Source organism: Nicrophorus vespilloides, unplaced genomic scaffold, assembly GCF_001412225.1.
Source record: "Nicrophorus vespilloides isolate i.1.1-1 unplaced genomic scaffold, Nicve_v1.0, whole genome shotgun sequence".
Lineage (NCBI taxonomy): Eukaryota > Metazoa > Arthropoda > Insecta > Coleoptera > Silphidae > Nicrophorus > Nicrophorus vespilloides.
The window spans coordinates 1-13,094 of record NW_017095565.1 but is presented as its reverse complement, the minus strand read 5'-3'; the positions used below and the strand labels follow the sequence as shown (position 1 = coordinate 13,094).

Sequence of the window (13,094 nt, the reverse complement as noted above, 5' to 3'; positions counted from 1 at the left end):
ATATTTTCCACTCACACAAGTAGCGAAAATGGATCCGAAAGTGACAGTCCTTAGTTGGAACATCAGATCCATCCATTCCAACCAATCAGACTTAAACAGAATATGTGACACAAACGACATTGATATCGTTTTATTAAATGAAACCTGGCTACGTCCAGGTGTTATATGCTCTGTTCCCAATTATAAAGCTCTTCACAACAGACGCGAAGGTGGTAAGGGCGAAGTCTCGATCCTGGTGAAGTCCTCGATTGCTTCCTCCATCTCCATACCCAGCTTCAGACATCCTACGAATGCGCAATTCGCACAAACCAAAATTGACGGCCTGCTCATAATATCTGCATACATCCCTCCATCTCCATACCCAGCTTCAGACATCCTACGAATGCGCAATTCGCACAAACCAAAATTGACGGCCTGCTCATAATATCTGCATACATCCCTCCAAATGTTTACATGAGACGGGATGCCTGGGATCGTCTTCTTTCAAATGCCGAGCGGCCATTCATCCTGATGGGTGATCTGAACGCTCACCACTCGCACTGGGGTCATGCCACAAACAACACCAACGGCAGGGAGCTGATGGCAGCCATAGATGCGCATGGACTAGTCATGCTGAACGACATGCGACCAACCAGACTCAAACACGGTTCTCCTTCCATCTTGGACCTGTTGCTTGCATCGCCAGAAGCGGCGCTCAATCTTAAGTTCCAGCACCAGACAAGACACCTTCGGTAGCGACCACTACCCCATACTATGCGAGTTCAGTCTTCCTCGTCAGCAAAGTCAATAAGTCATTGATTCCCTGCAGCCTTCATCGTCCACTAGGATCTACTCTAAAAGGATTCGCTCTAAAAGGAAGTACAGTGCTGAATTGGAGCAGGAGTTCAACAACAACCCAGATATGGATCTGGGCACCCTGACATCTGTCGTCGTCGAGGCGGCCAAAGCCAATTCAAAATCCAATCCAGCAACCAAGTTCCATCTTGCCCTTGGTGGGACGACGAATGTTCAATGCCTGTTGCCAAACGGAGAAGGCTACTGAAAGTCTTTCACAACACCGGGAGAATGACGCACTTAATAGCTGCCAACAGAGCGATAGCTGAAACAAAGAAATTGTTGAAGTCCAAAAAGAGAGCTCACTTCAGAGCCTTTTGTGAGACACTAAGCAGGGATTCTCCGATTTCATACGTTTGGAAGAAAGTTAGGGCGTTCAATCACCACAATAGGAAGACAAATCCTCTGAACAGAGATGCGAACAAGGATTGGCATGAGGAATTCCTCAGGAAATTAGCTCCCGACTCTGCTCGAGTTCCGGAACACTTTCTCATGTCCGCTTCTCCAAGCGTTGATGATGAGATGACCAGGCCATTTGATTTCGGAGAGCTGACTGCTGCTTTGAGTCGTGCCAAGGATTCAGCACCGGGAACTCACCTGGTAACAGCGGCAATGCTGAGGAATCTTCCGGAAGTGGGAAAGCAGAGACTCCTGATGTTGTATAATGAAGCATTCATTAACTGCTCTTTCCCTTCAGCATGGTATATAATTAAAATAGTGCCTATTTTGAAGAAAGGAGCCGCCCCCGATCTGGCAGGCAGCTACAGACCGATTGCGCTGATATTCTCGGTGAAAAAATGCTTGGAGGTAATGCTGAAAACTAGATTGGAGAGGTTCGTCGAGTCTCGTTCCATTCTTCCAACATCTTTCTCGGAATTCAGGAAAGGCCGCGGCACCAACGACAACATCTGTGCTCTGCTCGCCAAGATACACAAAACTCTGTCCTGAAATCATACGCGGATGACCTGGCCATCAGTTGTGCAGGAGCAGACAGTGACCAGTTGGAGGAAACCATGAACACAGCACTAGACAATATATCTAATTACCTGGGAGACAGACACATGGAGGCAGTTCCGGCTAAAACGAAAGCCATGATTTTTACAAGGAAACGGTCACCACCACAGCCGTTATTAACAATCAACGGATCGGCCATCGAGATTGTGAATTAATTTAGGTTTCTGGGCGTGATTCTGGATTTCTTGGAAGTCCCAAGCCAGACAGTTATCTCAGTCATGTTTCCATGGTCTTAACATCTTGAAAGCGGTGTCGGGAAGAGACTGGGGCTGCGATCACAATGCTGACCCTGTTTAAGGCTTTCATACTGTCTAGGCTGGATTATGCTTGCTTTATTTACTCTCATTGTGCTAAATCGACACTCAGAGTCCTCGACCGCATTCAGAATCAAGCTCTTCGCTTATGCATCCTCCAGTACTGCCACTGCGAGTCTCCTTCCGGAAATTCTCCAAAAAAAGGGATGAATTTGGAAAATCGTACGACAGAATGTTTGCTGAGTTCGGGAGTCCCACTACGATGGATTTCTGAGGATCTATACAGATGGCTCAATACGTAACTCTCCGAAATCCGTCACATACGGAATAGCCATTCCAGCGTCCAACATCTGCGAGTGCCATCTTTCTGCTCTATCTTCACAGCGGAATTATACGCAATCTGTAGAGCAGTGAGCATCGCCTCCGTCATACATGGTGCAAATATGTCGCAATATTCTCTGACTCTCTGTCCTCCATCAGCAGCATCTTCAGTGAACAAACACCCTCGCTACAATTCACCTTCATAGAGTTAGACTGGCCAACACCGATCTCTGCTCCTGTGGAGAGACAGGAACAGACAACCACGTCCTATTTGGATGTCCAAACAACGCAGCATCTTCAAGACATCTACTGTCCACCATCTCTTCTATGAACATACAGTTGCCAACTTCCATAGACTCTCTTTTAGCGGAAAATCGTCCTGAAATTTTTAAGGCCAATTTAGTATTGACCACGGATACTTCCTTATAAAATAACAGCTAATCATCACTAACAACCATTCCGAGGTCCCAACATCTTTTCAGAATCGCCGGGACCCCGATTCGTACTCCACCTATCCTCTAAACTTTCCACTACAATACATATTGCGATTGGCGTAATGCGTCGAAAGGACGCAGCTAAATGGAAGAGGCTCCTCCTAGAGGGAGGTAGCAGGCGGAAGAAAAAAAAAAATATAAAAATACAAAATATAATCAGAATTAACAAATTTATTTTACAACACAATACAACCCAAAAATAGAAAAAAAATCGAATTCTCGGTGAGTTCATTTATGCTTTCTTGCATATGACAAAATTTCTCGCTGCAGCTTATCTCGTTGAAAATTTCTGTTTTATGATTCAATACATTATTAATACATTATTAATACATTATTAATACATTATTAATATATTATTAATACAACTTAAATAAATACAAAAAAAATGTATGTGTACCTTGTTCCACAATAATTTCGATCAAATCATTGGTGTGTCGGCATTTACAAAATTTCCAATTAATATTTTCTCTTACATAATTTTTAAATAATGGGTCATATAATATTTTCGATCAAATGAATTTCAATCTACTAATTTATTAAATTCCATTACTCCCTTTGCATACAAATTTGTATTGCAAATATTACAGTTTTTCTTCCTAATAATTTCTTCTACAGATTTCAACATACCTCCAGACAATTTGGAAAAAAGTAAGTACTGTAATTTTGTGGGGGTTTGCTGATGGCTCATACGATTTCTTCATAAATGGTTCTATGTCTTTAACGTTGCACAAAAATCTATTTTACAATTAGTTCCTGTTCTATTTTTAATTGTAATTCTATTTATTATAAAAGTGGAAAATCGGGTAATAAATAGATTACAGGATGGTTTGATATTTGTTTTGTGATATTTGATATTTTTTTGTCTAAGTTGGCCAAATGTGTTTTCTAGTGGATCTTGATTGAAAGATTGAGTTGGGAAAGAATTTAAATTATTTTTTTTCAGTAAAATACTGTGTATATTTGTTATTCCATTTAAAGTTATAACAAAATTTTGTAATACAGGCGGCTGTTTCATTATTTCATTTATTTATTTTTTTCTAATGTGCCTAGATTCAACGTATCACATAATTGATTTAGAAAACCACATAGCAAAGCTGTACCCATTGAATTTGTAGTAAATGATTTTCCATTTGGACATGATAAGTTCCACAGTATCATAAGTTCTATGACCGTACTTATTGTCTGACTAAATACCTGAACTGCATACGAAACTTTCATTTTTGGATTTTTTTCGGGATATATATGTCTTGCTGTAATTTTCTTCATCGATCTTCTTGCATCCTCCTGGTGCATCTATGAAATATGCAGTTTTTATGTCCCAATTGGCAGTCAAAGGTTCTCCATTCAAAATAAATTTCAAATTTTTAGTTAGTAAATTATTTCGCATACATTTAATTAGATGGCATATATCGTATAAAGGAACAATTTCTGCTTCACCGATTCTAATAACTTTTGGCTTTGGTTCCTTATTTTCTTTTATGTATTTTTTTATAAAAATCATTGAGTATCAAATTAATTGCAGCACAATTTGTAGATCCTTGGTCACATACAAGTGCCAAAACTATACACCCAATTTCTGTTAACCTTGTCACTATTTCTTTTATAAATTTGGATATTACGGTAGATTTTGTAGTTCCCTGAGTAAATGTATAAGTTCCTGGAAATTTACATTTTCCATAGACACTTCGTACCATAAATACTTGCGCATGGTCTGCTATTCTACTGGTTCTTACATAGCAATCGTCCTCAAAAGCAGTGAGCATCCCTCTTGTCGGTAAATGGGCTAAATGTGGAGTTACAGACATTTCGTCAAAAATTAAGGTGACAAGCCTTTCTTGAATTTTACTATTTTCACTAATATGAGACTTGAATGTATCATTTATTCCAGAGTCTATTCTTATTCTCCCATTAAAACTCTCGATTGTGGTTAATGATGGTAATAGCTGTGCGATAAGTATAAATGTGCGATAAGTATTTATAGCAGGACCTACTTTGTTTATAAATACTTCCAGAGAATAATTTTCTCCCCTAATTTTCTTTCCGGAATTCTGCAATTGGCGTTGAAAAAAAATTGCACATCTTCACTTAAATTTTTAAGTTTTATAAATTCTTGGCATTCTGCCTTATATATTTTGTTTACTTTTGATAAATAATATATTCTATTTTGAAGTGATTTTCTGCTGCCATGTTTCTTTTTAATAATGGTTTTTAATATTTTAGTACTCTTCTCATTAACTACCCCTTTTTGTACAAAATTTTCTATATGGGAATTTTCATCAATATCATTTTCCAAACCCTGTATTTCAGGACTAATAATATTTTCAGTTATCATAGGTATATCATAACAAAAGAAGTAAGTTCTTTTTTTATAGTTATCACTAAAATGAAGATTACAGACCTTCTTTTTCTTTATATCATTATCGTCCATATTTCTTAATTCAACATTCATTGTTGCAATTTTCCATTGCTGAAACACTGGTGTATCAACTGCAGGGAAACTTCTCATCTTTATTCCATCCAAATCTTTTGTTTTACATCCTTCTACGCAACATACCACAACCATCCTAATAAAAAATTGTATGTTAACCCAAATAATATTACTTTTAATACATATATACAAGGTACTCCAGATAGCATTTTTATTTTAGTCATGATGTGCGCGTGATCGTTAATAAGCGCTCCAGTGTAACTTGTATATATGTGTATAATGGATATTACTTGCTTACTTGCTACTGATCGTCTGTTAACATTGAAACTTTGTCTGTTGAAATTGGTCGAATCTTTCTAAAAATCTTTAATCAAAGTTTTTTTTTCAATCGTCAATAACAAATTTGGAAAAACACAACCATCAAATTTTGTTTCTCGCAAAATAAAAATTTGAAAGGTACCGATTGATTCCGATTTCATCCGAAATATCTTATTCTCTCCTACCGTTGTAAATGAATCATACCAACTGTCCTCGAAAAACGGAGTAAGTTACTTCTTAGTGTGGTTCTATACCAACATATTCCCTGCGTGGTCTATAAGCGTTTTGCGGTGGTATTACAAGCTATAGGGCTAAAAGAGTTCTCTCCTGTTGACGACTTCGGAGACCTCATCTCACTCATCGACAGCAACGCGGAATCATAAGAAGATTCGGCTTTTTTAAGAAGTTGCCAATTAAAAAAGAGCTGCTAAATAAAATACCGCGAATCTTGGCAGCTAATACTTACTTAAACAAAGAGGGTAAATCGATCCAAATCTCCTCCCAGATCAAAGATATAGTAGCAGATCTAATAAAATTTAAGAATATGGATTCACCACTACTCTTTTCTTCGAATGATGATAGTCTATTTACGATCAATGTAGAATCCTCCGAGGACAATAATTCATCTATTTGGCCGATGACCATGGGCAGTAAATTGAAAAAGGGAAAAATTAACAATATAAGTGAGTAAATGAGGATAGTAATACAATTTATGTGCCGACTAACTCAATAATAGGCACTTTCAGCGGCAAGAGGATTCCGAAACACATTAATATGTTCTACAACAACAGAACAGTAGAATGGTACGTGCCTAGGGTTATCCAATGCTCAACCATACGATGCCCAGCATAGGCCAAAGACTACAGTCTCGATCTATGCCCCAACAAAGAAGAGCGTACTTATCTGTACTGTGGAATAACACATTATACAAATGAACAAAATTGACGACTAGCTAATAGAGTCTGCACAGAGTATCTCAGGCAGAAAGCCATTAAAAAGAACATGGTTAATTATCAGTATTATTTTTACGAAGCTAACTAATTCACCAACAAGCTGACAGATAAAAACCCGTCGAAAATCTTAGACAAGACTCTATGCCTAGCGACGTACCAGTTTCGAATAAGCAAACATTCGCACAAGTATTAAGAACTCGATCCCCTCCTCCATCTACAAACCAGTTTATCTCCTCTGCAAGAAGCATTGCCTGAGACCATTCTTACAGCTCATTCAGCCAACCGGTATCTTAGGACGAGTAGCAGGAAGACAACCTTGCTTCTATCCTATTACAGCTAGTAGATGCCTTCAAGAGCGGACATTTCAAACTCAAATCGCGCCTCGCCGAGGCAGTCAAACAAATCGCAGTCATCTTACAATCTACCCCAACTAACAAGATACAAGATAATGAATACACCGAAGTGCAGAGCGAGGATTCTTAGCTGGAACGCTAGATCAGTCAATATGAACCTCCACGACCTATTGAACGCAGCTAAAAATCTGGAAGCTGACATTATCTCTGTTGGTGAAACGTGGCTTCGCCAGGGAGTGGATATCTCAACTCCAGGTTTTGACGCCTTCCATAATAAACGATCAGACGGAAAGAGGGGAGTCTCAGTACTAGTACCGAAGGGTCTAAAGGCGGGTTGCAACATACCATCATTTTTACATCCCCCGAACGCGCAGTTCGTAAAGACATGCATCGGAGATTTGAATATAATTTCGCTGTACTACATTGTTGCCTACCTTTTGTTAGGAGACTTCAACGCACATCATCTTCACTGGGGACATGCACGTGCGAACAGAAACGGACAAGAACTAGCCGTTATTATAGATGAATTCGAACTAGTCATAATTAATGATATGCGCCCGACCCACATTGCTCACCTATCATCCAGTGTTGTTGATCTGGTGCTCGCCTCAGGAACCGCATCTGCTAACACTTCTTCCTATACATTCGAAGACACTCTTGGAAGTGATCATTATCCGCTAATGTCAAGCTACAACTCAGGACTCTCAAAGCCTAGTACATTTAGGAGGTCTGTGACGAGTATCAATTCCAAAAGGGTAAACTTGAACGATTACACGTATTCGCTGAACGAGACGGTACAGGAGAACGCATCACTGGAAGCTCTGTCGGTGCAGATGGTCCAACTGGCAGCTGTCATGGAAAAAAATGTACACAAAATAGTAGCAGACCGCCATGCCCATGGTGGGTTGAAGATTGCAGTCGTGCTGTTGCCAAGAGGAAGCGATTACTAAGAATTTATCACCAAACAGAATTTATCGCTAGCCGCGAAACACCAGATGGCGGAAACAAAAAGATTTCTGAAGGAAGATAGCAGGAAGATATCAGTGGCTAGTGTTTCAAGGAAGATCAGAAGTTTTAATCGCAAATTCTTGTTGCACTCACTCCACCAAGTGTAGAACCGGAGATCGTTTTACTACCGGAAAAGACTACCCACCACGATCTCACCAAACTCTTCTCGCTCGCTGAATTTGAACTAACAATAAAATACACCAAAGCCACAGCGGTTGGTCCGGATAGGGTTTCACACTCTATGATTTTAAAGCGAGGCAAACCTTCACAGGAGACAACCAGCTAAGGACCGATCACTCTTTTATGCACAAGGAAGAGTTTTGAGAATCTTAATGAAAAGCGTCTAGACCGCTGGTGCGAAATTAATAACGTATTTGAACATACTTTTGCAGGTTTTCGCAGCTGTAGGAGCACGTTAGATAATATTTATGGATTGGCAGCAGAAATTTATCGAGCGCTCGCGGCTGAGGAAGATCTAACTGTTGTGTTCCTGGATATCAAAGCCGCATACGACAACATCGAGCCTTCTGATGGTAGAACTTTAGAGCCTCCAGCTCTCTCCTCGGTTAGTCAATATAATTATTGCACTAACCAGAGAGAGAAGACTGCAACTTGTTGGCGCACAAGCACCGGTCGACATCAGGTCCACTCATATGGGATTGCCGCAGGGGAGTCCATTAAGTCAACTTTTGTTCATCATTTTTGTTCATGATATTCACAGGACAACTGTGACTCATGGCATATGCCGATGATTTGGTGCTGATTGGTAGCGGACAGAACATCAACGTGCTAGCGAATCAGTTGAACCAATCGCTCAGCAACATAAATGAATTCCTGACGGAAAAACGACTTGCCATAGTATCCAGCAAAACCATGGCAATGGGATTTACAAGGAAAATAGTCAGAACAGGGGAAACCTAGGGAAGTCCAGGCTCCTAGATGTTGATAAGTTGAGACACTGCAGCGAGTGGTTGTGCGTGAATCATGAGTGAAAAAAGTGAGGTACCAAGGTGGAAAGATGATCCGCGAAACGCGGAAAAGATAAGGAAACTAATAGAGAGTGGTAATGTGCTGAAGAAGTTAATCGTAAGGTTCCTGCGAACCCCAAACGAGATAAAAAAAACGAGGTGAATTATATCATTGAAATCATAAAATCAATCGAGGACGAGGCAACGCTACCGCCAGAGGGCGCGGTATGCGAAGACTCATCAGAAATAATAGTAAGTGACGAATGTCCTGAAAAAACACTGTCGGAAGAGGCAAATAAGCCAAAGGTGAACGAAAATGCGGAAAACAAGGAAGAAAATAAATGGACTACGGTAGAGCACAAGAAAAATAAATATCAGAAGACACAGCCAAACAGGCAAAGAAGAAGGATCATACCAGAAGCGGTGGTAATAAGTACAAAAGGCAGCAGCTATGCGGAAACGCATATACCTGGGTAAAAACCTCGGATTTCTCAGGCTTCTCCTGCTACATATCCCCAAACAGCACCAGAGCAGAGTACGGTGCTATTTTATCAGATTTGGCAAATTAAATACGACGGCAAAGTAGAGCAGTAGTGGTGACGGGTGATTTCAATGCGAAACACCCAGAATGGGGCGAGACTCGTACTGATGCAACAGGACAAATTCTAACCGAATGGATAGCAAGTTTGGACCTAATGGTTGTGAATAGAGGCTCTGAACCGACTTTTGAGAGAGGTGCTAGTGCGTCAATTCTAGATCTAACCCTTGCCACAAACAGAATGGCCACTAAAATTACCAACTGGAGAGTTCTAGACAAGGAATCGATGTGCGATAGGTACATAGCTTTCGAGATTGGAGACAGCATCTGTAATCTCACGACAAGAAATAGGCAGGGATGGGCTTTAGGGAAGCTGAACGAAAATACTTTGCGCCAGACACTATAGGAAAGACTAAGTGACAGTGAAAGCGTAGAACATCTTATGAATACGGTCACAGAAGCATGCGACGCTGCTAGGCCAAGGAGGTCAAATGCCCACCATAGAAAGCAGGTATACTGGAGGACTGCTAAAATAGCAGACATAAGACAAACCTGCCAAAACGCGAGATGAAGATATCAGAGGCAGCGGCGAAGAACGCGTGGGGGTGACTGCACAGAAGAAAAAGAAAACCTCAAAGCAGAAAGGAGTAAACTGAAAGTGGCTATCAAGCAAAGGCAGAGAGAGTGCTGGCAAAAACTATGCGAAGACGTGATTGTAAACATATGGGGCGATGGCTACAAAATTGTCAAACGTATATTAAAACCCAGAGACTCGATGGCAGGGATGACCGCACACAGAGCCAGGTCAATAGCGGAGACCCTGTTTCCGAAACATGAAAACCTACCACCGGAGGAATATATATTGGACGGAATCGACTTTGCTCCTTTTTCCAAGGAAGAACTAGCCCATGCTTGCGGGCGTCTTAAGAGTGGGAAAGCTCCAGGCCCTGATGGGATATTGGCGGAAATAATAAAGATTGTAGCTAGAGAACACCCGGAAGCCGTACTGGGCGCACTAAATAAATCTGCAAAAGAAGGACAATTCCCAGAAAGATGGAAATGCGCAAAGATTCTACTAATAAAAGAGAGAAAAATGTTCTCAGCACAAATCGAAAAGACGTAATAGAAGCGATGGAACCAGCAGGCCACACGTCACGACAAATCGACGTATCCATAACGTATCGGCTAGGAGCAATTCTCGTTCGCAAGATAGAAGAAGGTAATTGGACTCGAGCGCCGGTGCTCGAACGAGTAAGTTCGGTCGTACTTTTTTTTTTCAGGTTAATTTCAAAGTTAGAATTGTTATCAGTTAGTGTAAAAGTTGTTATTTAGTTACGAGAGACCACCCTGTATCAATCTAGCGGGGTTCCGCTCTCCCCCTCCTCCTTTCCCCCACAATGGGGGAAAACAATGCTAATGGGCAATCGGACACTTCTGTCCGATTGTCGAATTTCAGAGAACTCCTTAGTTTTTTGGAGATGCTCGTATATATGTTTATTTGTAGTAATCATGGCTTGTTACAATACAGATTGATACATAGGATACATATGTTACAAAGGATTCTTACAGTATAATGAGTCCGAGGCCCGAGGGCCAACACAGAGAATACACACGTGATAATACAGAGAAACTTACATGTTATTAAGACACAAGAGTAGCGGAAGCGAAGACGGAAGTAACAGAAGAGAGCGGGTACAGATTTATCGCCGCTTATATACCCTAACCAGGCAGAGCCCTTATCGGACCTTCCTGGAATACCAGCTGAGGGCTGGAGTGGGGCGCACCGTAACGGGCTTGAAGGTGACGTCATATTAGCGGGCTGGAGTGAGCACCACAGTTTAATAAACATGAATCTAGAAAGTGGCAAAGACAAATCTAATTTAGACAAATTATCAGTTACACCAGATCTCAAAGCTGAGATTATTAATTTCCTAAACTCAGGGAAAACCAAGGATGGCGAACTCGTAGTCATTGAAGATGAAACTACAGGAATGTATTAGGAAAATTAGTGAACATCAAGACATCCCCCCCCAGCATTAACATGTTCTCCGAACAGGATGAAGGCCCATTCATAGTCATGGCTGAACCCACCGATCCACACACCAACCCACTTAGCTCTGTCTCATTGGGTTACAAACTTAGTAGATCATATAAAAGAGTAGTCTCAAAAGTGGAAAGCAGAGGCAGAAACAGGGTTGCAATATACTTCAAGAATCGTACTGCAGCTAATTCGTTTCTCACCTCAACCTTCTGCAGTGAAGCAAAAATAAAATCTTTCATTCCGGCACACATTTTCTCCTGCAAAGGCATCATAAGAAACATCGACAATTGCATGACTGAGGAAACTGTCAAGGAACACCTCGTGTGCGTCAGACAGTAAGGAGGTCATCCGCGTCGAAAGAATTAAGAGACGATCCACCAATCTGCAAGGAGAACCAATTTACGTTCCAACAGGCTCGCTTATAATAACATTTAGAGGTTGCCAGATACCTAAGTCAGTCACCTTATTTTTCAATCACAGATACGTTGATCCATACATCCCCAGAGTAATACAATGCTTCGGCTGTCTCAGATACGGTCACACCAAAAAAATCTGCAAAAGCAAAGTCATATGCTGTCCCGCTTGCTCCGGACACCACTCATTGGAATCTTGCATAAACAAAAACTCTCCAACCTGCGAGTACTGCGGTGGAGACCACTCTGACCAATGAGCAGAATGTGAGACTCAAAGACAGGGAGTGTCCAGAATATAGGAAACAAAAGAGAATTAAAGAATTAATGGTTAGGAATAAATGGTCCTTTTACGAAGCGAGAGAGGCTGAAGCCCGAGAAGACAAAACATCAATATAAAGACTTTCCAGCTACAAACGAGGAGCAAGAGGTTCCACGCACTAACAACCCTTCAGTCTTTACCAAAAGATCGTATGCTTCAGTTACTTCCTCCCCTCCCTCTCAAAGCAAAAGAAATTTCACCAAATCTGTACCGGCACATAGAAATGACCGCTCAAGTCAAAACAATCTACACAAAAATAAATCTCCGAGGTTGAGACAATACAATTCGTCTGAAAGAAAAACATCTCCAGTATATGAACACCCTTCCAGACACATCCCTGCAGACTCTGCGGATGAAGTGTTGACTCCGATGAGGAAGCGATTGCCCTACTAGAAGTCCTGCTTCACAGAATTAAAAAAGGTCGTTCTCGGTTTAACAAGAACTCCGTACCAGACATTGAATCTCTTATAAAGGCCTTGACTCACACTAGTAGCGAAAATGGATCCGAAAGTGACAGTCCTTAGTTGGAACATCAGATCCATCCATTCCAACCAATCTGACTTAAATAGAATATGTGACACAAACGACATTGATGTCGTTTTATTAAATGAAACCTGGCTACGTCCAGGTGTTAGATGCTCTGTTCCCAATTATAGAGCTCTTCACAACAGACGCGAAGATGGTAAGGGCGGAGTCTCGATCCTGGTGAAGTCCTCGATTGCTTCCTCCATCTCCATACCCAGCTTCAGACATCCTACGAATGCGCAATTCGCACAAACCAAAATTGACGGCCTGCTCATAATATCTGCATACATCCCTCCAAATGTTTTCATGAGAC

At 41.0% G+C, this 13,094-nt stretch overlaps 1 protein-coding gene across 1 annotated transcript; it reads left to right on the top strand.

Annotated features, from left to right (window-relative positions):
• The first annotated feature begins 352 nt into the window (after positions 1–352).
• On the top strand, positions 353–1,042 carry LOC108556777. Its single transcript, XM_017913046.1, has 2 exons — positions 353–731; positions 856–1,042. The coding sequence occupies exons 1-2, from the start codon at positions 454–456 to the stop codon at positions 1,040–1,042; spliced, it is 465 nt and encodes a 154-aa protein (XP_017768535.1). The 5' UTR covers positions 353–453.
• The last annotated feature ends 12,052 nt before the right edge of the window (positions 1,043–13,094 follow it).